At 37.6% G+C, this 26,785-nt stretch overlaps 1 protein-coding gene across 1 annotated transcript in view; it reads left to right on the top strand.

The window, feature by feature from the left end:
• Positions 1–26,785, top strand: part of nkain2 (Na+/K+ transporting ATPase interacting 2) — a 124,127-nt gene that overhangs the window by 56,991 nt on the left and 40,351 nt on the right. Inside the window, exons 3-4 of the mRNA XM_015395386.1 lie at positions 4,088–4,225; positions 4,759–4,839. Of these exons, the coding sequence (XP_015250872.1) occupies positions 4,088–4,225; positions 4,759–4,839 (219 nt within the window). The remainder of the gene's footprint in view (positions 1–4,087; positions 4,226–4,758; positions 4,840–26,785) is intronic.

The raw sequence follows: 26,785 nt of genomic DNA, 5'->3' as shown, positions 1-26,785 counted from the left end.
TCGACCTGTCCTATGCTTCCTAAGCAGCAATGCTTTGGCCGTTGCTGGGTAAGTCCTTGAGGCAAATGGCTCGTACTAAATATGCTCTGGCCTAATGGACTTAACAAAGCCTCCTTCAATCTCTGGTGTCAAATGGGCTGCAAAATACAGCACATTTTGGTTACTTAACTACTAGCGTCATTTTAATCAATCTGCTCATTGTCCGTCCTTCAGTATGGCTAAGCTTCTTGACGCTTCCTTACCACACCGTGGCTACCCATCCCTTCACTTAGCTCCGCCCCTCAAAGTTTGCTGACTTTTTTTTTTTTTATTTGTCTAGGGTGGAGTTATGTTTTTAAGAGAAAAAGTTACACTTCATGTGAAAACTTTTGAATGGCTCCCACCTACAGAATAGTTTGAATTACTGATTATATAGCTCTGCAATTCATTCACACAGAAATATGCGACTTTTCAAAGCGTGACTATACAAGCCGGCTGGTTTACACAATCTTGTGAAAACGCACTTTGATGGACATGTAAAAGGATTAGACCGAATAAATAACCAGCTTCATAATAAAAGAACTGCCGACATTTGACAAATGTAGGGGTGATATTGTGTAAATTATATTTTTTCACAGCAACATACCAAATTGCTGTTGCCATAAGGGGCTGGGGTGCTGGTATACTTTTTGCAGTCGCGGACGCATAACATTTTCTGTTAAACCCCAAGAAGTGAAATGCAACTTTACCTAAAGCCCCTGTCAAACCTTTAGGATTTAGCCAGCATATGCCAGAATCTTATAAAACACTGGGATACACTGAACTTTCCTTCTAATTTTACAATTTTTCATGTCTACATGGAGCATTCATAACCAGTCCAGAACTTATGTCCAACAACAACCTAACTTATGCATAACNACTTTCCTTCTAATTTTACAATTTTTCGTGTCTACATGGAGCATTCATAACCAGTCCAGAACTTATGTCCAACAACAACCTAACTTATGCATAACACATGGCAACGTAATGCCCAAGAAATGTCACAAGTCAGTCCTGAGGGGGGCAGAGATTTGCCCAGTGGCACCCAGCCTTCATAAAAAGCACAAGAAGATTCCATTAAACAACATTATTGTCATGATGTGGCAGGTTTACTAGCCCAGATGAGGAACTCATGGACACAGAGGCAGGATAAAAGTCCAATATTTATTGGAAAACACAGGGTTTCCTCCTGGGAGGCAGAGAGGACAGAGCAGGTTAGGTTCAGATGTACAGGTTTACAGGTTTCAGACTTACAGGTTAACAGGTTCTAGACAGGCAGAGTGGCTCAGGCTTGCTACCATGGAAAGGACAACAATCCGGCTCAGAGGGAAGCTCTCCCTCAGCTTAAGTAGGGAGAGCTTAATCAACAGAGCTGATGGGGATCAGGTGTGAGCGCTGAGCAGAAGCTCCCAGGAAAGGATCCACGGCGCCCTCTGGTGGGCAAGCCTCTGGATACCAACAGAAACACAGAAACCCACAGAGAAGGATCTACATCGCCCTCTGGAGGGCAAACCTCTGGATCCCAACAATTATACAGTAGCTCTAACTTAGAAACACGTTCAGCTCTTAACCGGAACATGTTAAATACGTTGATATGCGTATGAGATAAGTTCTCGATAAGCTACACATAAATGAGATACTCATAGGTTTTGGATAGGCTAGACGCTACAACTTACGAATAATTTACACTTAGCATATGTCAACGATCAAATAACTTACTTGTAACTTATGCCCCACGTATGAGCATACGCTGGCATACGTGTGGAAATTTCTCTATGTACTTGCTATATGTTTACTTGTGCCAGCATGTTTCAGCTTACTTCAGCGCGCTCATAACTAATAAAAACTGACCCATAACTTATCCAACGTAGGCCAGCGTTTTTGTCAGATTTTTCGTTCGTCAGGCATACCCTGGCTTAATTGCCAAGGTGTGACAGGGGCTTAACATGCATAAGTATGACACACTGTCTACAGTGCACAAATACCAAATTTCCTTTCAGCTTAAACACTCCACAGTAACAGACACTCTGCATTGCTTTTAAATTTCCATGTTATGGATACATATCTGTATAGGGAGGGCCCCAAAAGTGAAAAGTGTTGGCTGCACATGCAGTTTAATGTGTAGCTATTCTAAAGCTGAGATCTTTCACTAACAGTGTGTCATTTACCTCCCTGTTGTCTCCTGCAGAGGTGAGGTGGCATTTTTCACATTTCTTTTGTTCTACTGTGAAACAAAATCAACCTTTTGCAGGATTAAATAAATCCTGGATCAAGTTAAACAGCTAATATTTACAATTCCTATGTCTTATTTACCCTATTTTTCAATTTATTTTTTAGATTCATTCCTAAATTTAGTGAAGAGGTAATAATTTGAAAAGAATAATGATCTTTTTAAAATCAGTTCAACAAATAATGACCTTCTACATCTTTAATTTTTTTATACTGATTTTTTAAGCTAGGGGTTAGGGGTTAGGGCTATCCTAAAACAGTTTAGAAATTCTGTAGTATGAGAAATTAAAAAATAATACAAAATCTCTGTTTTAAAATTTCCAATAAAATTTTACTAAAAGTAAAATCATTTTCTTTTGAAACAGAAAAAACATCCAGTAATCTTACTGCTGTTAAAAAAAGAGAACATGATATTTGGTTGATCAAATCTATAATCCATACAGTTTCCTTATTGTAGTTTAGATGTTTTTATATACACTTAAGTATAAATGCACATTAGATAGAATATTTTGCCTTTTCACCATTTTGCTCCTGATAATTGAGATCTGGGAGTGTAAGAGTATATGAGCTGGGTCTACAGTCAGCTGTTAAACAAACGTACATCTCGTACCTTGCTAACTCTTTTAAAACTGCATTATTTCTTTAAATGTGATAGGTGTTGCTCCTTCTCAAACCATGAATGCCAAACAACTTAGTTAAACTTTTTTGTAAACACAAAATTTAGTGCTTCTCTTCAGCCAGTTGGTCAGCACATTGCAGAAGTAGGTGAGACAAGCATCACAGCTTTGGTCCTGGTAGATGAGATCCACCCATCCATCCAGTCAGCAGTCTGTATTTTTTGTCAGTTTTTAAACAGATTATATTAAATCATAAATATAAAAAATATTATGACATTTTTGCAAAATATTCTGGAAAATTTTGGAAAGTTTTTGTATGAAAAAATGTTTATTTCATAAACCCAGGAGGTAGCTACTTTTTGCATGTTATTGCTTTAAAGCACCAGTCATTCTAGTGTTTTCTCTGGTATCTGCTCAAAAGGACTTAAATGGGAATATTACCGGTTTTAAAGCATAACCTTATCCTCTCAAAAACCCACCGGTTCGCCAGCGACACATTTTAAAGTGTTACACTGGTAAAATGTTTAAAACGAAAGCTTAGATTCCCCAAAATTCAACCACCTAGTTCATTTTATGGACATAGCGAGCACCAAAGCGCAATTAACACAGATATAGTAGCATGTCAAAATGTACCATGACAAAGCAGCCACAACAAGCAAGCATGTCTTTATAACTGCTGTTCAAAAGAAACCTATTATTTTCAAGAATAAAATAATAAACAACTTTGAGTCTTGTTTGAGCTGATGCAGCTTGGGTGTTTTACTCACCCAATTTTCAAGTATTTATTCAGAAACTAGAAGGTGTTAGCTTTCAAATAATGTATCACACATGTAATTTGGGCTTATGGTTCCTCGGTTATTTGCTTTCCCATTTGGGTATGCAAAATAGTCGAGAATTTCCCAAAAGTCAAAATGAGGTGGATATTAGGAGGTTATAAAACCTGTGTTTACCAAACACTCCCTCCAGTTAGCTAAGCCATGCCAAAGAGCAAGAAATCACTTGTTTTAAAATCAGGACCGGATTCAGTTTCTGTTCCCTGACTCACAGTTTTAGATTTTTCCAGCCCATTATTTCCCCATCATATAGATCAGTGTGACATTAGCTAAAAACAAACTTATATGACTTATATTTACTGCATGTAGTTTTGTTGCGTGTGAACTCAGGGTTATCACATTTATTTTTTCATGCCACTAAAATCCTCCTTTCTTGTTTCCATCCTACAGGTCAGTGTGTTGGAACGTCAGGTGATTGATTTCCTGGGCTACCAGTGGGCTCCCATCCTGACCAACTTCCTGCACATCATCGTCGTCATCCTTGGCCTGTTTGGCACCATTCAGTTTAGGCCCAAATATGTCACAGGAGTGAGTTCCGCACACCAAACACACTCATGCAGTTCAATATATCATGAATTTAACTTGTTGTTTAGCATAACTGGCACCCGCTTTAGGAGTTAAGAGGCTGAGTGATGCTTTAGTCACAGTTTAATAGTAGGATCTTTTTACCACGTGGGGGCCCAATCTTGACACAGCTCTTTACTCCTACAAACAATGTTTAGTGAGATGACTCAGGCGATGAAAGCTGCATATATTTAGCCTTTTTTCAGTTCTTTCCTACAAATCTTTTTTTTTTTGGGTAGAAACTCTCAATCCTTTCTCCCTCCCTGTCGGATTTGATTCAGAAGATTGGTTGCAATCTTCGCTGTTGTTTTTCCTTGTCTGCATTTTAACAACATCAAAAGTGAAGCCTCCCTCTGTCTTCTTGTTTTTCCTCTTCCTCCATCTCATTCGCTCCAAAAGCAAGACAAGAACATGTTTTCCTTTTAATTCCACCAGCCGAAGCTTGTCAGATCTCCTCTCTGTGTCTGACTCCTCTCTGTGTCTCCCTCTGTGTGCAGTATGCAGCCTGGCTCGTCATCTGGATGACCTGGAATGTTTTCATCATTTGTTTTTACCTGGAGGTTGGAGATCTGTCCAGAGTAAGCAACCATTGTTCTTCTTATTCTTGTCAAAGTATTTCTGCTGCTCATGTCTTGGTTAAGAACTCCTCTCACTGCCTTGCTCTGTTACATCAGTGGGACATTTTCTAGGTGTTTTGATTCAAAAGGTAGAGTTGGAACAATTCAATAAATCCTTATGTAAAGGCAGAGCCCAGCAGTGCATTGATCCCTTTAACAAGTGTTGCCCTTTAGCCTCATATGTCTTCCACCTCTCTGCTGCAGTTGTTATCCTGAAAGCAATGAATACTTTCCTGAGTAATTCTGTTCAAACATGAGCAATCGCCGGAACAATCCTGCTCATACCAAATTACTCAGTGAGGACTGGTGTGCTGCTAAAACCGTGCTAATGTGCATAATATGTCCTCTCATCAGAATAACTTTTGTCAACATTTGCAATGCCTGGTAAATGGGGGAAAAGCATGTGTGAAAAAATAATTTAAAGATATGCTACAGAGGTTTTTTTTTATTTGAACAAACAAAATAAACATTTTAAAAAATTTTACATATTCTTCTTTGTGCATGTTCGGTTTGACAGTGGTTATAGCTGATTATCTGGTTCTATCAGAGCTCCTTTTAAATTATTTAGTTTTTAGGCTTTGGAAAATGATCTCATGACCACCAATCGAGGGGCCACAAAACTTAACGAAGTTGACCTGTCCACTTAATTAGGCTGAGTTGATTCACAACTGGACAACTCGAAAGTTGCCTAAACAACCCCCCCCCGCAGCTTGCATGGTGTGTGTGTGCAAAACTGGTCTTTTATTTGCTTATTCTATGGCCTTAGTAGAACACACTCCACATTTAGCAATAACATCTGTATTAGATAGCCTTGATCTAACCCTGTATTAGATCGCCCAGATATAACCAAGACTGAGATAGAAACATGCAAGACGTAATGTAAGTAATTGTCAGCCGCCCCGAATGACGCATCGATTCGAAACTTTCAGAAATCTATGCAGCATTCTGACATGCAGCTCCAATGTTTCACGGCAGCTGTTCATAATGCTAATAAATGTCTTTTAAATGACAGATTTTGTTATAATCTGGTAAATAAAGATAAAATAAAATGCTTCGCATCAAGTAATCAAAGGTGTTTGCCTACATGGAGGTGGAAAAACTGAGCTAACTATAATTAATCTTTCTAAAAGCACTAAGTAGTATCTTTAAGTTGTTTATCTTCTTGATCTATGAGAGCTGCAGAAAGCACCTTAAAGAAATAATACGTGTTTATTGTAGCTGCTACCACTCAGCAGAGATCATTTAAAACTTTTAATTAAGCTCCTCTAATGAATAAAGATATCACTGGTGTCCTTGGATGGGAAGGGTCATGTGATTTTAGCTGGAAACAATCTCTAGCTGCTTCTGCAGACTTTTTGCTCATGCTTTAGCACTTCTGATTAGATACAGCTATTCATCCAGCTGTTAGATGTGTTAATTAACACCTTCAATCACCTTCAGTGTGGTTAGAAGGATAGCATGTCAAAAGGTACTTTACCTAACTGGATAAAATAATTAATTTTACATCCTATTTTATTTAATTAAGTTTCAATTCAGTTTATTTATATAGTACCAATTCACAACACATATAATCTCAAGGCACTTTATAGAGACAATTCAACTAGATCATATCGTCAGATTGATTCAAAGTTTTCTATCTAAGCAAAACCAGTTGATACATCAACTCATTGACTCGAAGGTAATTCCTTACACCAAGCATGCTTGTAGCGACAGCAGAGAGGAAAAACTCCCTCAGTCAGAGCCATCTGCAGAGGCCGACTCGGGTTCAAGGAGATAGAAGCAGAGATACAGAAAGAAGCAGAGATACAAAAGGCAACTGTCAACCAGCTCCACAGGCGGCCCCATCCAGGAAACACACAGCCAGGCTGACGAGTAAGTCCCATGTCAGAAGAAGAAGAGAGCACATACAATTAGCCACAGTCAGAGAAACAGGACTACACTGAAAAACAGGCCAAGCTCCTTAGACTTATACAAGTTTTATTGTCATTTTGTTCACACAGAGTATATACAAAACAAAATTTTATTTGTATACGTATAAACAAAGGTGTTGATGGCAGCAATATAGCTAATATTTCTCTCCAGGATGGTGTCAGGGGCCAAAGAGGAACAGACCAGATGAAGCTACTGTGAGAAAAAACAAAGAGAGCATAACATACAGTACGAGACTGAACTAACAAATACTACAGAATGGGATAATAGAGATAGAATGACACAGAATGATGAAAAAGGGTCCCTATGTCCTCTAGCAGTTTGACTATAGAGATAGCTCGGGATAACCTGAATCATTGTAACTACTGTATAAGCTTTATGAAAAGGAAAGTTTTAAGCCAACCCTTAAAAGTAGACAGGATGTCTGCCTCACGGACTAAAACAGGTGGATGTTTCTACAGGAGAAGAGCATGATAACTAAAAGATCTGTCTCCCATTTTACTTTTAGAAATTCTAGGAACCAGTAGTAAACCTGCCGATCGAGAGCAAAGTGCTCTGTAAGGGACATACTGTAAGGAACAATCATATCTCTGATATAAGATGGAACTTGGTAATTTAAGGGTTAATACAGTAGTAGCCATTCAAATTTTTTCGTTGACAGGCCCTTGGCTGGTCCCCTAAAAATCCTTTTTAAATATCAATCTTTGGGCTAAAATATTTTTTCTGTCATGATTTGTGGACATTAAGATCTAAAGAGAAGCACCTTCTCCTGAGATTTTGCTGGGAGTTGCAGGGAAGGTGGGCTGACATTCGACTGCCGTTTGACTGTGAAAGGCCATTTTTTCTGTTCTGAATTTAACAGGAAGCCAATGAAGAGAAGCCAGCATAGGAGAGATATGATCTCTCTTTAAATTTTCATCAGAACTCTGGCTGCAGCATTTTGGATCAGCTGAAGGCTTTTAACTACAGTTTGTGGACTTCATGAACTGTTACTCACCAAAGTCAAATAAAGTGTGTAATGTAACTTCATTAAGACTGATATTCAGAGAGATGCACAAATATGTTTTGTGGCCAAATAATAGAATCTGTATGATATGAAGACTTGAGAGGCAAAAAACAGTTGCCTCTGATTTAGTTTTTATGCACAGGAACTTTAACAACTTTGTTAGAATTAAAATTAGCTTATTGTGCCCTTCTTGTCATTAGCGACCTAATTGTATTTATTAGGATAAGAGGTGACATTTACCCTCAGAAAGTCATGAAACAGGGATTTTGATCAGTTTAAAAACATGATGAGAATTACTTATTCTAAATATTCTTAATTATCTTTCACGTTTATATTAGCAGTTAAGAAGGAAAACCTAGGGAAAAACCATTATCCAATGGTTACCGTAGAGAAACGCTAACTCTTTCTCAATCAGTAACCTTAACACTAAAAAGTTAATACCGGTACACTCTAAGGTGTGATGAATACTGTGAACTAAAAAATTTGCAGTCCTGTCTAGATCTACAAAACAGATTTTTCTGTGTCTCTTTAGTTAGATAAGGACTGTGATTTTAAGCAGATTAAATATACAGATGATCTTTAAACAAGCAAAATTATCAATATTGTCCTATAGATTAATGCATATTGGCTTTATTGGAATCCATTGGAAGAAGTGGTACATTTGATCTCACTTCGACTAAAAGCTAACCTAAGGCAGCTGTTAAGCAATTTAAGAAATAAAGTTAATGATACTAACACAGCAAACACATTGCCCTGTCAGATTTACAAAACAGTCTGCTGATTCAATTAATCTATATTGATTTTTAGTTGTGTTTTCTCACTCTGGCAAACATCAGAATGTTTCCTGACATGTAGAACCTAATATAGTACATTTTCTCTTTATCATCACTATAGATGTTTATTTTAACTGAAGTAATCAACTTTGACAATTGATTAAAGCAATCAGTGCCTCCATAAAGCGCTGAAATCAGTGGATGAATGCTGATTTAGTTTGATTACACTGCACTGGGAAAGAAAACAACAATTTTTCTAACGTAATTTTAAGCGATTTATTTTATTCTGCTGAACACTTGTGTAACAAGTTTCCTTTTGGTTTGTTAAATCATATCAAATTGCATTTCCCCAGCACCCATCATTCTTATTCTTCATCTTATTGCCTCTTCCATCTTTCCAATCCCAATTACCATTTGTCGGGACTTGAGTAAATGTTTTAGAGGATTTTATTTCATTAGTGCTTCCTACCTCAGGTGCCTTTTTCTGTTCGATACACCTATACTTTGTTGATTTTCACACACACATTGCCTTTCACACACTGGGTCTTGTTAAGTTTTGTCTCCATCCCGACAGCAAAGTTTTACAGTTAACTCTACACTCTGCCAGGGTTTCATTGATCTCCAGTTTTAACGATATTTAGACCTTTTACTCTCCTCATTGCCCAGCAGTTGTAAAAAACACTTTGCTTTTGGGGACTGGGAGCTGCTGCTTGGGGCGTTTTTACTTTAATTATATCAGAAATATGAGCCTGTCTCCCAGTTTAGCTGTCTCAAACGGGAGATAGAAACATGTGCTGTATTGCAATAACAAAAGCATTGCTTTCATTCTGGTGTTAAATTACATGTCTAATATTGCTCCTCCTGATAATTATAGAAATGTAATTTAACCGCCTTTATCTCTGCTGACCAGAATCAAAACATCTGTTTTTTTTTTTATTACCAGCATAGCAGCCTGTAAATTACCAACACATTTATCATTATCCTCTGACCAATTAGAGTCAAGTACCCTCAGACCAGACGCCAAGCAGCTTGTATTTTATGACCAGAGCTGTTTCTATGTACTGCACTCAAGGGCTTATCAACCTTGACCCAGTTAGTGTTGAAGAAGGGAGTCAGAAAGTTCCAGTTTCCCCCCTGTTTCATCAACTGGTTCCACCAGCAGTTATACTTTATGAGATACACATCCATCAGCTCCAGATGCTGAGTCTGTTTACTGACCTGAGGCCTTTTATTGCACTGATTCACACAATAAACACATATGACTTCGATGTGATTATTTCCACCCACTGCAGAACAAGATACCAAATAAATAACAATAACATACATTTTCTGCTGAAGGTGTTTCTCAGATTTGAAATGATTTTATTAGCATCTAACATTGAATTTATTAGTGAATATATTTACATATTCTGTTTACTGAAGGCCAACCACAGATTGTGTTAAAAATAAACTTTTATTAATTTTTCATCTTTAACTCTGAATGAATTATACACAGAATTGAGGGAAATAATTTTGGGCAGCTTTTTGTATTTTGCTAAAAGACTGTTTTGCTGTCAAACATGTTAAACATTATTTTCTGGAAATACATCTGAAATGAAAAATTGGTGAAAGCAGATGATTACATACAATATATAAAGAGACTTTTTTGTTTACCTTGGCAAAGGTTTACTGTTTTAGATATTAAAAATAGCAGAAGTTAGCATTCACCTGAATTTACTTTTAAACTGTATTGCTTAGTTAAATATTTAGGATATCCTTCCTTACCAACGCGGGAGCTACTGTCATGATTCTGCACTGATTGGTTCTGTTTCAGTTTTCATTTTGAGTTTTCAGTTACACTTTGATTAATCTCAGTCTGTGTTTTCTAGCTAATTGGTTTGATTTCCATTTTGTGTCATTCTAGTTGTTTTCTGGATTTATTTGAGTTCTTAAGTATTTCTTGTTTACTCTCTTTTGCCCCCTTTTGCCATTCTCATTTTTCCTAGCTCCCTTCTAGATCCTCCTGTCCACACCTACTCCCAATTAGTTGATTACTCCATTCTTTGTTTTGTTTTGCATTTATACTCCTCCTCTGCAGTTATTGTTTGCTGGATTCTCTTCATTCCTCCATTCCCTCCTAAACCCATGTGTTCCCCTTTGTTCTGTTTCTTGTGTTCCTTGATCAGTTATTTTTGGATTTATGATTCTGTTGCCACTCCTTGTTAAATCAGCAAGAAACCACCTCAGCTTCCATCTCTTCATGTGAGTCTTCTACAAACCTCCACCCAACCTGACAGCTACGTTTACATATACATAAGGAATCAGAATAAATCACAGGTTCTACTAAAAATGTATAGTATACATGCTAGTCAGAGTATTCTGATCAAATCTAGCAGGATCTGAATAAAGTTGTAATCCAAGGTTTATGCTGATTAACAGTCCATTAGCGCTTAGTATGCATGTAAACACATCAGCATCAATTTATTCTGAATGTGGTAAGCCCCATAGCAACGTGATGTGATTCACCTGAGTACTTTGACCAGAATGATTACATGACACCTTTGTTAATTTGGATGTCTTAAAAGTTTTTATGTACTCACTATTATCTCGTTGTGAATCCAAATAAAGTACATTTAAATTCATAGGGAAGCGGCTGTTCCAACGGTTGCATTTCCGAATTCTCCCGAGCGGTGCCCAACTTTGCACAAGCGAATAAAGTAAATGTGATTGGTGGATTATCAAAGGAGCTGGATTGTTGTGGTGGAAGGTTTACAGGCAAGTTTGGTTGTGGCGGATTTGTCGGAAGCATCTTGCTTACTTAGTGCTAGTAGGTTCCCAATGAGAAATTACATTGGGACCCAGTAGCACTTAGATGACACTGTCAAGGAACGCTTTGGACAGTGGAAACATGCGAGAGGAGGAGAGTTTTGTGTCTGAGGTCACGGATGAGTCTCCTCCATTTCATTTAGAGGAGCAAAGCAGGGAGGAAGATGTTGTGGAAGAGGACGCCAGGGCGCCAGAAGCTTGGTTTGGTGTAGAAGGCTTACAGCCGTACATGATTGAGCCCTTGCCTCTCAACCCTGCCAGTTATGTTAGCTCTACGCCTGCTGAAGACTCAGACGTCCATCCCTGTGAACACTGGGATGGAACTCAATGATAAAGTAAATTATTCTTATTTCTTATTTCAACCATTGCATATTTTAGCTGCGACATCTGAATCAAGATGCTATGACCAAATTAAATTTGATTGACAGATGACCTTTGATATATGATTGGCCGAATTTAGGTGTACAAGCTGACGTATAACTAACTGGCCCACATAAAAGAAACGAAAAAACCCAAACAGATTTTAAGACAGGAGTTGTTTTTTTTTAAATAGAAATTTTCTTCCTTTTGGGACAATATGGTCTGATAAAGGGTACATTTATATACATGTTTAAGCCAAAATGTTTGGAAATTTAAATATGACTTCCCTACGACTTTAAGATATATCTATAGATTTATATATACATAAAAAATAAATATATAATGTATTCCTCACAGATGTGATTTATATCATGTCATAGTGATATGACATTTCCTTTGTCCTTTCTCAATTTATGCATATTGCTCTTACTTGTCAGTATTCAGTAGATGAATGCCAGGATGTAAAATGAGATCTCCGTCAGCCTAGCTTTATTTCTTTCCCACTTTTTCTGACTCCCCCATGACCCCCATGCTTTGCTCTCTTCATCTCCACGTAATATTCCTTCCCTCCCTCTACTCAACCTATAATCAAGTCTTTTTCATGTTGCTGTGCTAAGTGCCATGTGAGTCTGTGTTACACACCTCTTCATCTCTCACTAGATTCAGCTGTACCTCTTTGTCGAAGCTTGACAGTCAGGAAGCATGGTCCCTGTCATGATGGCACCAACATAAATGATCAGCAGCTTTTCATTCTGCAGGCCTTTATCCGTTGGCCAGAACAGAGAACCATTTTGATTACTTTATTCACTGAGGCCATTAGTTTGGATTTGCAGTATTAAAATGATAGTGACATCCTCCATTTTTCTTCATTCCAGAGATCTTTCGTCTGTTTATGAAACACAATGAGGCTGCTTTGATTTTTGCCATTTCATCAGTGACTCTTGGATTAGTGCCGTTGCTTTGATGCTATTTTCAGAGCAAACACCCTGTTTTATTTTTTTCTTCCATGAAAAGACCTGATATCCAGACTCAGCTCCCGAGCTCCGGCAGTGTACTTTTATCATAGCAGTAATCAGGCTGTTTGAAAGCGAAGAGAACGCCTGAAGCCCTAGATTCACATTCTAAAAACGGTTTATCTGTGTTGCATTACAGAAAATATTGCAGTTAAGCCCAGAGAACAGTCCCATTTTTATTCATATCGACACTTGCGCCTGCTGAGTCCCTTTCTTTTTTCTTACAGATTGATGTCTCATCAGTTCACCTCAAAGATTATCTCTGTCTTGTTGTAGAACATTAAAGCCAGAAATATCAGCTGGGAAATTTGTCAAACACCTTTGACATTTTCTCAGGTGGTGATAAACAAAAGTTGGAGAGACACAGAGGAGACGGAGATGTGTCAGTTTGTCAGCTCAGATTGAGATTCTGAGGTCAGGCAAGATAAACAGAGAGTGCATGAACAGACTTACTATGATCAGTGTAATGGAAACGAAATGGGTTTAAGGAATAGTGTGTTATTCCACTTATCAGTGAGTTTTAGACAACTGCTTAAAGGGAAGTCCTTTTTGATAACAGAAATATGAAAGATTGAGGATCAAAAATTGGCACAAAATACTGCACGGACATTAAAAAATCCAATAAACAACTTAAATTTAGAGTTTGACCTAATTAGTCTCTATTAAGTCCCAATCAAGAAAATGTTTTCTATGTTAATCAGGTAGCTAACAAAATCACTGTATGATAAAGATTTAAACAATTTTTCAGACCTCGCTGATTGGCTTCCACAATGGATTTCTATCACATTTCTCTCATCTCTGTTACTCATGTCTTTTTCTCCTTTTCTCATGAAAAATCAATCATTCTGTCATATCACACACACTTTCACCACTTCAGCCAAGCTTTCACAAGCTTCTTTTTATATCCTTTTAAGGGGGATTGGAGAGTCTTTTAAATTCAAGACTTGTTAAACAGGTAATTATTTGTTAACTCTTACAGAGTAACTGGTCCCCAGTACCATGCTGACGTGTTCGCTTTTGGAGGAAGGCATCTTCAGTTTTTGTAGGCAACGAGAGAAGAGACATTGGACCTCATGCAAAAACTGTTTTTATGCACAAATTTGTTCTTAAATTGTTATGCACAAGTGATTTAGGATAAAATGCCAAATTCACTATTTTTTTTCCTATTTCTAATCTTCTTTCAGGTAGGAAAACATTTTACTAGTGCTCCAGACGTGACATACAGTAGGTGTCTTTTGCAATCAGACTGCTGATATCCAAACCTATAGCTTTTCACTAAATAACCACATTTGTTGTTACTTAGAAGCATTGTCCATTTTAAAAGCCAGTATCAATTAGAATACATCATTATGTTTTATACAACTCTGCAATTGTAAATTACATTTTGATTTACTGATGAAAGAACTATCACTCCTCCTGCAGCTCTCAGTCAGCAGAACCTTAATCAACAAACTGGTAAAGTCTGTCTTCTTCGTCTTTCTGTTAATGAACACCATCTGACAAGTGCTGCAAGTTGTAACCTTACAGTATATGAAATTATTTGGGCGGAAATTATGCAGGTTTGCAATTCACATGAATGTGCGCTCATTTGCGCAGAGGTGGAATACATCAGGTTTACTGGAATAATTTATGCAGTAATTTGAAGTTAGAAAGATTTGTTAAATCTGATGTGGAGCACTCATTGAAGGCCACAGTAGGAGAAAAAGAGAAATTTACAACAGAAATACAAAAATGTTGTTGCATAAGGACAAGTGTCCCTTTTCGCCGAGAGGGACTTTTGGGCTGTAAACTGCAACTTCCCTAGATCATTTAAACCATGGAGGTTGAATCATACCTCACTGGATTTTTAAACCCTAAAATCTTATTGCACTTTAATTCCTTTCAACAAATTTGTAAAATATACTAGTTGTAACAACATTCTCTGTATTCAACAATATGAAAAACAAGTTCAATCAGAAACAAAAACACAGCCAAAGTGCTTTAGGAAAAAGCATTTCAGTTTATTTATATAGTGAGAATTCACAACACATGTCATCTCAAGGCACTTTACAGATACAACACAGGCAGATTAGATAAACGTTTCTTCAAGGAAAACCAGTTGACTGGAGGCATTGACTTGCAAGACATGATTCTCCTGGATGAGTTTAGGGAAACAATTTTAAGCTGCTTTTAGCCTAAAGCATTCATAATTACAAATGAAAATTACAATTATAAATGAATATTAACTGCTTTACATTTAGACAATTTGTTAATTCACAGTTGCTGGTGTTTATTTAGGTTTTGAGCTGTTTATGTCTTGGAGATTGTTGCATGCTGCGACCCAGTCATATGTTTCTAGATGTGGTTGGCAGTGCTGAGATCAAATGTCAGTTTTTTAACAGGAGCGACTCCCCTCTGATATCACACCCCTGCGACAGAGTTTATTCAAGGAGCTGGTGGCTGTTCAGCTTCCTGTTTCCAGTGGCCTACGGCCGCGTTAAGGGCAAATTATACTTCTGCAACCAGACACATCAAATGTCGCTTGCGACTGGCCGCAAACCAGTTTTGCTGGTATGCTTCTGCAACATCGGTCTGGAATTTCTAGGTACGCACAACAGTTTCCTGCCAAAGTGCAAGGGGGAGCCTATTCGAGACCTCGTGAGAACTTCGGCAGATGGTCAGGAGAAGTCCTTCGGCGCCTGCAGCAGTGTTTATTTTCCAAAACAACATGTCTGAGGCATCATACAAGTGGTTGGACTTCTGAACCTCTTCGATCAACCTTTCGTTGTGGTTATCCTTTGTTGTTATTAATCCTCGTCTTTTAAAAATGGCTTGCCCCGGGCACAGAATCGAGAAGGACGACCATACAGACAGCTGGAAAGGCATACCAAGGACCAATCACAGCTGCTTTTTGTCTGCGCACTTCCTTGAGGTCTGCGCAGGTTTGCGACCGCCCGACACGTAGTCAGGATTTTTTTGAGGTGTGCGACGGTTGTTGCAAAGCCTCTGCGTGGGGGCATGGTCACTCACAGAGACAGATTTGACGGTTGCAGAGGTTATGCGTTAGAACTATAAATTGGCCTTAAGGCTAGACTAACCTGTTCTCATCTGAAAGCTATGCTAAGTAGCAACCAAATCCCTCTGGAGAAGTTTGAGCTTGTTGGACCGATTCAAACTACCTTTCCTATAATTCAAAAGGAGCCTCCAAAACGCATTGAATGCATTGTCCTTGAGTCATTGTTAATTTTTCACTGTAAACCACATTTATCTGCTGTTATTTTTGTCAAGGCTCGAAACCTTGGACCCAATATTCAAACAGACAGATCTTGATAAGTTTAAACAGTCTTTATTGAACAGTCAGTGCGCGGCTGCTCGTCAGTTGGAGCGGAAAGGCTGGATCCACTGTTGAAACAGAAGTTCAGGTCAGTGACTAGGATTAAAGACTGATAACTACTCAGCTGTAGTCACTGACCTGGTTCAGAGTTGAGTCCGATCCCAGAGTGATGTGATGAATCCGATACAGAGATTGTCGTCCGCTTAAGGCTGGCGCAACCTCCGGAGCTCTGGCTGATGAACAGAGCTGTTGCCGACCGACGCCGAGGAGCCACGGTGCCCAGAAGGGAATGTCCATGCCGAAGTCGTACAGAACCAAGTTCAATAACCAGACGATCAGAGAGATGAAGAGGTACCGATGGGGGAATCCAAGCCATGGTCAGGAAATTAGTCCAGGTTTGGTAAGCCAGAAGAATCTAGTAATGAGTCCGGAACAGATCAGACTAAATGAGAGGACAGGGTAATCAGAACTATAATCAAAAGCTAGAGTTACTCTCACCAAACAGCTCGAATAATCTGGCACTGGTAGCCTGAAAACCCACAGTATATATAGGAGCTGGAACCAGGTGGAACAGAAAAGCAATGAGGAGAAAACAGGCAGAGCTAAACAGGTGGGAGGAATAAACAATCAAGCCAGCAACCAGTGCCAGGACCATGACAATTTTAAAGAGCACCTTACCTTAATGCATTAAGCATTAAAACTTATACATTACTCAGAGACTCTTGAATGAACTTTAAAACCCCCTTATCCCCATTTATTTGCTTTATTTACTTGTGCTTCTTTACAGTAATGTTTTAGAGTTTGCGTACTTATTAAATGTAATAATACTGTAATATTGATTATTAGCTTCTAAAGGTACCATTGTATTTTAACACGTGGTCTTTTGTGGTTATTTGGCGCAGTGAACGATTTATCACTCAGGCTGGATTCACTCTTCTTTCAGTAAAATTTGGATGAACAGAGACAGATTTATTTGGTTGGTTATTAATAAATCTGCTGATAGCCATGGTCTGAATTACTAAATTGGTGGAGGCAACTAGATTTTAAACAGCCGGTCCACCAGTCCAACCTTTTATAAAAGAGACTAAGAACCCCAGTAGGTAAGCAAATTACAGTTAGAATCATTCTACTAATAAACATTAATTGGTTTTACTCTCAGTTTTGAGTGACCTATTAGTTAACTGTAACCTCCCATTCTAGTTATTTAATATTATTATAATCTTCTGTTAAACTTATACAACAGTTAACTCACTCATAAACCTAACATAGCCAGATTCCCGGTCACCCATTCTATTGATGTTTAAAAAAGAAAAAAAAAAAAAGAGTTCAGATACACTAAAAATCTAAATTTATTTCAGATTTTTTTTTATTTCATTTTTTGACCTCAGTTATTAAGAATTGTAAGTGATTCGATCTAAAGAGTTACTCTCCTTCAATACCATTTGTGAACTATCTACGTTTGATGGAGTTTTCAATCCAATGTGTATCTCCCCCATCCATAGGGGCCCTGTGGAGCCCCAGAGGCGAGATAAGGTGTACACCCTGTCTTGACAGTAATTTGAGTTTAAGCCAAAGATTTAAACCACATATCAGTCTTTCACACCGCCATCCTACCTGTCACTCGCCAATGCACTATCTAATATAGCAGCAAGGCAATAAAATTAATCTTTAAAAAGATTTCTGTTGTGGCATGCCTGACAGGTTTGGAGAGGAGCCTGTGGATTTAGAGCTACCATCACTGGTGCTTACCGACACACTCACTCACATACGTGGACACTCATGGAAATTTGCGTGTGGCACGCATAGTGTATACATGCTTGCTCTCAGACAGCTAACTGTCAGGAGTCCAGTGCATCACATTAAAGATGTAGCCCCCCTCTGAGCATCAGATGACACCCGGGTGCATTGACTCACTCACATGCAGCAGCTCAACTGTCATTCATTCACTGTAGAGGGTGGGGGGATTATGTGGGAGGTTTGTCTCATATTAATAGTTTTTCTTTTAATTTTACATGTAAAAGTGTGAACATTTGGTAGATGTACATGCACCCTTGCAACATTCCAATTGCTTAACATGGATCTAATATTATTGGTAGTAGGCAGGGTGACAGAGAGGTTTAGACAGGTTAAGGTGTGATAAGAATTGTTGAAGATGTATTTCAGATGGGAACAATAACAAAATGCTTTTGAGAGATGAGTGTGAGATGGGATTGTAGAAGTTGAAACCCAAAGTTTATGCAAGAAAAAAGAAGGAAGTATTCTTTTTTATCTGTCACATGAAGGAAAGAAGAATCAGAAATATCAATACAGAAACATCAATGGATGCTGTCAGCTTATTGGAGCTTCTTACTGCTGAAAATAATATGACACTTAATCAAGCTGCAAAGCTGACAATCCATCCTGTGAGAAAGTAAAAAACAGATCACCGGCACCAGTCTGAATGCTAATAGCTACTTAATTTAACCCCCCCAATGCATCCATTCAGCACTGCCGATTGAGAGGATGAATGAGAGGATCCCTCACATTTAATCATGGACGTTCTTGTTAAAACATCCACCCCGATTCACTGAGTTAATCCATCAGCCTTGAGCGTGTTTGATCAATGGATGCATTTGCTGAAATCATGGCATGAAATTGCCTTTTTTTCCATCAACACCTCTCTAGCGGGACCTTTTTCTACTACCTAATTTTTATCATTTGAGTCCTAAGCTCCTGTTACTGGTGATTCGATTTGATTAGTCTGTGTTATCATAAAATTTGATGTGCAAGAACAAGCTGGTTGAACAGGAATACCTGAGAAAGTGCCACAATCGAACCAACTTTTTCAGGTTAATGTTTGGTATTAAAGCTTTTGTATACAGCTTTTATTCATTCTTTTGTTTCCATACAACCATACAACTCACACATAAAATAATTTATAATCAACATTAATTGTTGTCATTGTTTTTATTTACACATTTAAATAATTTTGGAATATTCTTATGATGTTTATCAACTCTATACTTTAAAATCAATGCCATGTCTTCTCTTGAAATCTCTTTAAAATGCAGCTTAAACACGCTATATTTCATCAATACTATATGGATTAGATTCATGTTTTCCTGTACAGCACGATACTTACCAATGTTGTGCTGAAATGCAACAGTTGCTTCAACTGATATTTCGGTAGGCAATATTTTTTATTTATTTAAATATCATTAGCTACACTATATTGCCAGAAGTTTAGGGTCCAATCCTTTCATTCAGATGTAACTAATGTTATTCCATTTGGTGTTGGCCTAAACTCTTCTGGGAAGGCTTTCAACATGATCTGGGATTGCTTTCATGGTAATATCTGACTGTAAACTACAATATCATTTCCTATGTAAGGCCCTGCTGTTGGACAACAGGCTGTGTTTCATAGTTTAAGCTTTGATTTGTTCCAAATGTGTTCTGTAATGTTGAAGCCAGGAACTGTGAAGTTCCTGTTGCTCCTTACTTTTTGCCCTGATGTTCCACCTTAGCCTGGCCAACCAGACTTATATGACATACACGGCATATCAGTCTGGTAAAGACCAGGTAGAGCCGGATTTTAAAGACGGGGCTAGCAGAGTCAGCCTCATCAGGTTAGAACCAATCAGAGAACTACAAATGTGATGCAGAAACATGTCAAGCCACAGAAAGAACTGAGAGTGACGCATCGTAAAGTTCTGCCTCCAGCGCTGTTATTGGTCAGACCAGAGCCTGCCAGAGTCAACAGTGATTTAACATACTGAGTTAGGCTCTGTGTAGTGCAGTCTAGTTGGCAAGGCTAGTATCACCAAGTATAAACTGAAAACCAGGATCTCCAAAATGACCTAAGAATAAAAAGTCCGTGGTGTGGTAATTATTATGATGTCTGTTTGAAGGTATAGATGACAATCTTTTATTTCCTGTTTATGTGTTTATGTTAGCCGTACTACGTGCTCGTCTCGTTAGCTATCTTTTTCTGTGCATGGGCACTTTCAGGAGTGTATGCGTGGTGAGCTACGGTTTCAGACAGTCATTGAAGCTCACCTTTCTCACCACGTTTCTTTAAAAATGGCCAAGGGTTTTGAGAGAAAAAGTATCTACGACGTGCATGAGAAGCAAGGGAAGGCCTCAGAAGAGGCAGATATATCCCAGAATGCTTTGTGCGGAAAGCTCTCCTCGTAAAGCATTATGGGGTTTTCTGTTACAGCGGCCCGCTGTTGCCATAGGTGGTTAATACCCAACAGCGGAGACTAATGACAAAGATGGCGTTGGAAACGTGCAGTGACCATCTGCCCAAACAGTAAGCGATTGAGGGATTTAGGGGTTAGGGCGGATGTTAGGACACAGTAAGCTTGTATGAGCTATGAGAAGAGCAACTTTTAAAATGAGGGTGCATGAGGAGAAATGGGCTCATGCACGTATACAGGGTTGTTCATGTGCATTTTTTTTAAAGTGGAGAGAGTAGGTCTTTTCAATAATTCGTCAGAAATGTATACTTTTAACCAGTGGTTTGGATATAACATCAACATCCAGGATGAAATGTTTCTTCAAATGGTGAAATTCTAACACTCTGTATAGTGTCATTATTTCTCCTTTCCCTCTTAGTTTACACTTTAACAAAAATTACCTCTCTTTTGGAAAAAAAAAAAAAAAAGATTTCTTGTATTGAGCTCAAATGGTGAATTTAACCAAGATTTGGATTGTTCAAGAAAAGGCTTTCTTTGTTCTTGGTAAAAAAAAAAAAAAGCTCCAGGAAATACAGTGTTTTTCACACATGGGTCTCACCTTTCTGGATTAAATGAGATATCCCTGTGAATCTTGTTATTTCTAATTCACACATAATAAAAAAACATTGATCAGAGACATGTTGGTGTTTGCTCAGACACAGCAAGTAGACACCAGGAGTCCGCTTTAAGATGTTTTTTTTTACGATTAAAATTTCTTTTTGAATAACATTGGATCTGTTGTAACACAAGGCAACATTGTTTTAATGGGTTGAAAGTGTTATGTGGGGAATTACAAGCAACCTCTTTCTGCAGCCTCTGCCCTACAAGAAAATTGGATGCCTCTAGAGTGCTTTAATTGTTCCACCATTTAAAAGATTGACAACATTAGAATGGCCGCGTCAGGGCATTTTATTAGAAATGGTAATGGGTTTGGTGAGGTTAAGGTCAGGGTTAAGATCTGAAGCAGACCTCAGCGTTATGTACCCTCCAGCAGATTTGCAGAGATAGACCCGCAAACAATTCCCAAACACCCTCACCCCCAACCAATCTGATACGAGAGAAGTGCTTCGAGCACTATGGGTTAAGACCTCATCTAACACCCATGGGAAATTATCGAAAACCAATGTAGTGAGATGCACCGTGACTGATTGTGTTGGTGTGAAATAACACAGACACAACCACATGGAGAGAGACAGCAGAGAGAAAGAAAATGAAGAAAATGAGACAGAGCACTAGATACAGGTTCCAAAACTGACTCAAGAGAAATAAAGGAATATATTTGTTGAACTCTAGAGTGTTTACCAACTGATAATATAGATCTTGAGCAGTTAGATGTTTAGGGACATCATGTCATATGCCAAAGTTATTTAGATAGATGTGAAAATGAGGACTTTGCCTGTTTTTTCTTCTCATCAAAGCAATTAAGCCACCCTTTCCATTGCATTTGCCATTGGACGGAAACGTCGCTGTATTCCTAATTTTTGTATTCACGTGTGGGGTCTCTTAAGTTTTGACAATCGCCCAACCTTTAGATACAGTATTTATGCTGTGTCAACTCTTAACGCACTAAGAAATGGCCTAGTTATCTAGGTTTCTGTTAAGATCCCCATTATTACTTGTTTCAGCAGAGTCATGTTCAAAAGGTGCAGGACTCTGATATTGATATACACTGGAAAAAAATAAATTGAGGTAAGTATTTTTTTCTTAAAATAAGTGTATTTGATTTTGGATTTAGGAGGTAAAAGACACATTTTGCCAATGGAACGAGACAATTTACATTTAAAATAAGAAAACGCAATTGCATTGTCTTATTTGAAGTGCATATTATCTAATTATCTTATTTTAAGAGTAAAAATACTCATTCCATGGGCAAACTGTCTCATTTACCTAATCAAATTAAGGGTAAATATACTAAATAAAATGTCTTTACTTATTTGCAGTTTTTGCAGTGTACCAACACTAAGCGGTACATACATAGTTTTAGAGTGGAAGAAAAACTACTTGAAGGAAATGCTTTTTGGTTTTTATTTTTAAAAATAAAATCAAAAAGGTGAGACATACACATGTATCCCCCCCCCCCCCCCCCAGCTTTTGTAATTTCCTGCAACTTATAGCGCTTTGAAAATGCTATGTGTTGCAGGTAACTTAGTTTTAGTTTCATCTGAGATCCTAATCTTTTATATGTTGTCTTTGTCTCCTGAATGGTTAATGGAAAACGGCAATATTTTGTCTTAGCAAGCTTTCTTTAACAAATACAACATTGGTTGTGTGAAAATAATTATCTTAGTAACGTATAATCCCATCTGAGTTGTAGATTTCTGGAGATCCTTCTTCTTAGTTAACAAAAGTCATAGCAGGCTTACATGTATTCTGTCATTCATGCTCTCCTTGACATGTCACTTTAGGTGAACAGGCATGTCTTTCTTTGTTTGGAGTTTTGACATGGTTGCAAATTTTAAGACAATGAACGAATTGTGCTTTGTAAGAGATTTAAAGTTTTTAGTTACACAAGGATGCGTTTTATTAAAGGTCTAATTTTATCTCATGACCCAGCTATACAGTTCTCTGCTGTGTTTTCCCATCTTCATAAGGTTTCAAACAAGGGTAAACATGACTAATTTGAATAAAGTAGAGCCGTTTTATCAGCTTTCATAACAGTCAAAGATACTCATCAGTCAATCATCAGATGAAAATAAAAAAAAAAAGTGGAAAAATATTTGCTTCAAAAATGTTTTGTGGCCATTAAAATGCTCCAGTGTGACTTTTGGGGTAAAGTTGTGTAAAAGCAATAAGCACACTTTGGAATAATTTGGCACATTTGGAGAGGTTTGGAGATGCTGGTGACACCAGAAGTTAAAAGTCCCAAAGTTCTGGAACTGTTATACCTAGAGATCTGAAATTTTCTGCATTTTTTATTTTTTTTTTGTGATATGAAGCAAAATAAATATAATACAATGACATATACCTATTATCAAGCATGTTGCTGTATTACTGCATTACATTACTGCTATTCAAAAAAGACCTATTCGTTTTTTATAAGAAAAAAATACAACTTTGAGTCATGTTTGAACTGATGCAGTTTAGGCTACATTTTAGTCACACTATTTTCATTTATATTCTCAGAAACTAGAAGATTAGCTTTCAAATGGTGTATATCACATGTAATTTGGCCGTAGAGTTCATTAGTTATTTGCTTTTCCATTTGGGTATGCAAAAAGGCGAGGATTACTTAAAATCAGGTGGATGTTAAGAGGATTAATGCTCTATAACAGGCTTCTGTGGCATCAAAGACACTTTGGAGTCATACTTAGCCTACATTAGGCAAAGTTTTGCAAAAAAAAATGCTTTTAATTTAATTTAAGAGTAATACTCCAATTTTTTTGTTTCCTATGTAGCAATATTCAAAAGGACCAATTTCTACATTTTAAGGTAGTGTTTAGTTCCATATTTCTATGTTATTCAATCCAATCCATCCATCTTCTACTAGGCTTAATCCCAAGTGCGGTCGTGAATGTTGCTGTTGCCTATCTCCAGTTGTCAATGGGCGAGAGGCAGGGTAAACCCTGGACAGGTCGCCAGTCCATCACAGGGCAACACAGAGATAAACAGAAAAAACAACCGTCGAACTCCGTGCAGAAAGACCCTGGGCCAGGAATCAAACCCAGAACCTTCTTGCTGCAAGGCAGCAATGCTACCCACTGTTCTACTGGGCAACCCTATTCAATCCAATCACCTTTATTTATTTTTTTTAACAAAAAATGTCCCCAATGTGCTTTTCATACAATCAAATAAACATCCAAACAGACACACACAAAAATGGACACAGAAGACTTATGTGGTGTTAAAAGCCAAAGAATAAAAGTGGGACTTAAGAAGAGACTTAAAACACAGACTGGAGCTGAATTTTGCTATGTACACTGGAAAACTGAAAAAAAAATTGGTGACAAGTTAGTATAAGAAAGTCAATCCTGAGAATTTTTTATATATATAAATGAACATAGGAAGGAAAAAAGATCAAATCAAAATTTCATTGCCTAGAAAATCTAGAAAACCTTATTTGGCAGAGTTCCTGGGTTGTGCATGTCTAAAACTGTTTTTTTTTTTTTTCCTGCTGGTATACACACATACACACACCCACACACAATTAGATTTTCTTCTATTTTCAATTTGTTTATGCAGTAATTGTTGACCTTATGCTCTGGGGTTCCAGGCATGATTAAAATGCTGCCACTTTTCCCCTTGTTGACTATCAGACAATCAGATGATAGACCATTCTGAGAGGTCTTTTTTTTCTTTCTCTCTGTTCTTCCACCTCCTGGGATTGGAAGACAAAGGAAAATACGGAGGTGGGAAATTGAGGGGAAATTGAGAAAGAGCAGTAGGCAGGGAGGCAGAAGGCCGGAGGCATATAGAGAAGGAGAGGTGAAGAGGAAGGCAGAGCAAAAACAGATGTGGCTCATTGAAGCAGTTCTAGCCCACAGTCAGAGACAGAGACCTGAGAGCATGAGTGCATGATCTTCCACTGGCACACAGGAAATTATCTCTGCTGAGTGTTACAGAGTGTGTTAGGTGAAAGAAGGAAAAAACATTTAAAAGTGGTTGTGTTTTCTTTTTTTCTATGTGCCTGCATCTCAATCAAATCATAAATCACAACAGAATAATATCTCGAGATGTTTCTTGAGCTATGACTTCATCCGCTGTGCAATATAAATTCAAACAAATTGGATCAATGCATCTCTGCGATTGCACAGCTGTTTTTTAATTTGTTTGTATTGCTCTGCTGGTAAAGGAGCTCCTTTGGCATTGTCTGCTACATCTCTTTATATCTGGAGGGTTTCATTAGTTTGTCTTTTTTGAAGATATCATTTCCACCTGTTCTGTTTGGATTGTAACATAAATGAGATAGAGAAAAACTGGAAATGAGCTAGAGACAGCATCTTATATTTTCATTAAGGCTTTGGAATATATTAGTGTAAAAGAAATACCACCATTTATATATCTATATATCACTTAAAACTGACACTTAACATGGTAAAGATTATTTAACATTAACAAAAATTAAAGTTACCATAAAATCTGTCTTAAATTTAAATAAATGTATGCTGCTTTCATAGGATTTGAGAAGGAAAGAAACTACCGGGTGTCAAGACCACAGTGCCAGGGGGAAAGACTTCAGCAGTGACCACAGAGACGTAGTTTTCCGTGCTGTTGCTCCCTGTGCAGGGTTTTAGGCTATTTCAAACTGTTTGATATTGACAGGATTTAAGTGCCCACATTCCCATGGGAGGAGCTTAAATGGAAATGTAATCACAAATGGAGAGTGTGCTGTGTTGGATATATTTGTACAAAAAAAAAAAAACATAAGATCTTTATCTCTGATTTTATTCATGTCTCGAGTGTGTTCAATTTTAAAATTTATGATAGTATAATAGGGAAAAAAATGATTTTGTGTGGGTTATTTGAAAGATTTGCCAATAGTTCTACTGTAGCACATTCTGCAAAGTTAAATATAAAAGTACCATCAGACTTTCAACAAACAACATTGTATGGAAAGAGTCGACCAAAGTAGAGGTGTTAGTCTATAGAGCAAAGTGTTTGGTGAAAACAAAGAAAGCACTTCAGGATATTATAAGCACAGATATCATAACGAACATGATGGTGGAGTGATAATGAGTGTTCATCTTACTCCTCTCCATACCAAACTATTCTACAGTCGAATGAGGCCATCTGTCTGATAGCTATTATAGCCTAGCCTAAATTAGGTCATAAGCAGGACAATGACTCCAAGAACAGGAGTTACAACAGAATGCGTGAAAATAAAACAATAATTTTGAAGCAATGGCTTAGTTGAATTCCAGAATTCAAGAGACTATAACAGTTAAAAAGGAAAGGACTCCGAAATGTTGATTTGTCAATCAGCAAATTTGTTTCTGATGGGCAATAAGAAAGGCATTTCTGGATAATCTTAAAGGTCAATGTTATTTAGAGTCAGTGAAATTAAAAGATTGCTTTAAATTAGGTTTAAAGTAAGTTAAAAGTAGTCTTTACTGGGGATCTTGATCTGAGTTCTACTTACAAACCTAAGAATCACTTTGAACTAACATATTTTGTGGATATTTTACATTTGAAGTGGGATCTAATTAAGATTATTCCTAAACTGATACATTTTGATGGTAAGAAAATAGTTATGCTTGTTTTCATTGGGATTAAATATAAAATATTTTTAAGAACTGTTCACGAGTAAAAGAAAAAAAATTCTAGATACACAAATCCCAGATCTTAAAGAAGGTTTTTTTGTTTTTTTCCCTAAGTGTATCTTTAGAAATCTAAATTCAGCTTGTGGGATTGTGCAATACAGCCTTACTCTTTAAGCATAAAACCACACACATAAACAGACAAGCTAGGATGGATGGATGGATGGATGGATGGATGGATGGATGGATGGATGGATGGATGGATGGATGGATGGATGGATGGATGGATGGATGGAT

The sequence above is a fragment of the Cyprinodon variegatus genome, unplaced genomic scaffold (genome assembly GCF_000732505.1).
Source record: "Cyprinodon variegatus isolate N-32 unplaced genomic scaffold, C_variegatus-1.0 Scaffold738, whole genome shotgun sequence".
In the NCBI taxonomy this organism is placed as follows: Eukaryota; Metazoa; Chordata; class Actinopteri; order Cyprinodontiformes; family Cyprinodontidae; genus Cyprinodon; species Cyprinodon variegatus.
The sequence above is the reverse complement of the archived record's forward strand: the minus strand, read 5'-3'. Positions and strand labels throughout refer to the sequence as shown.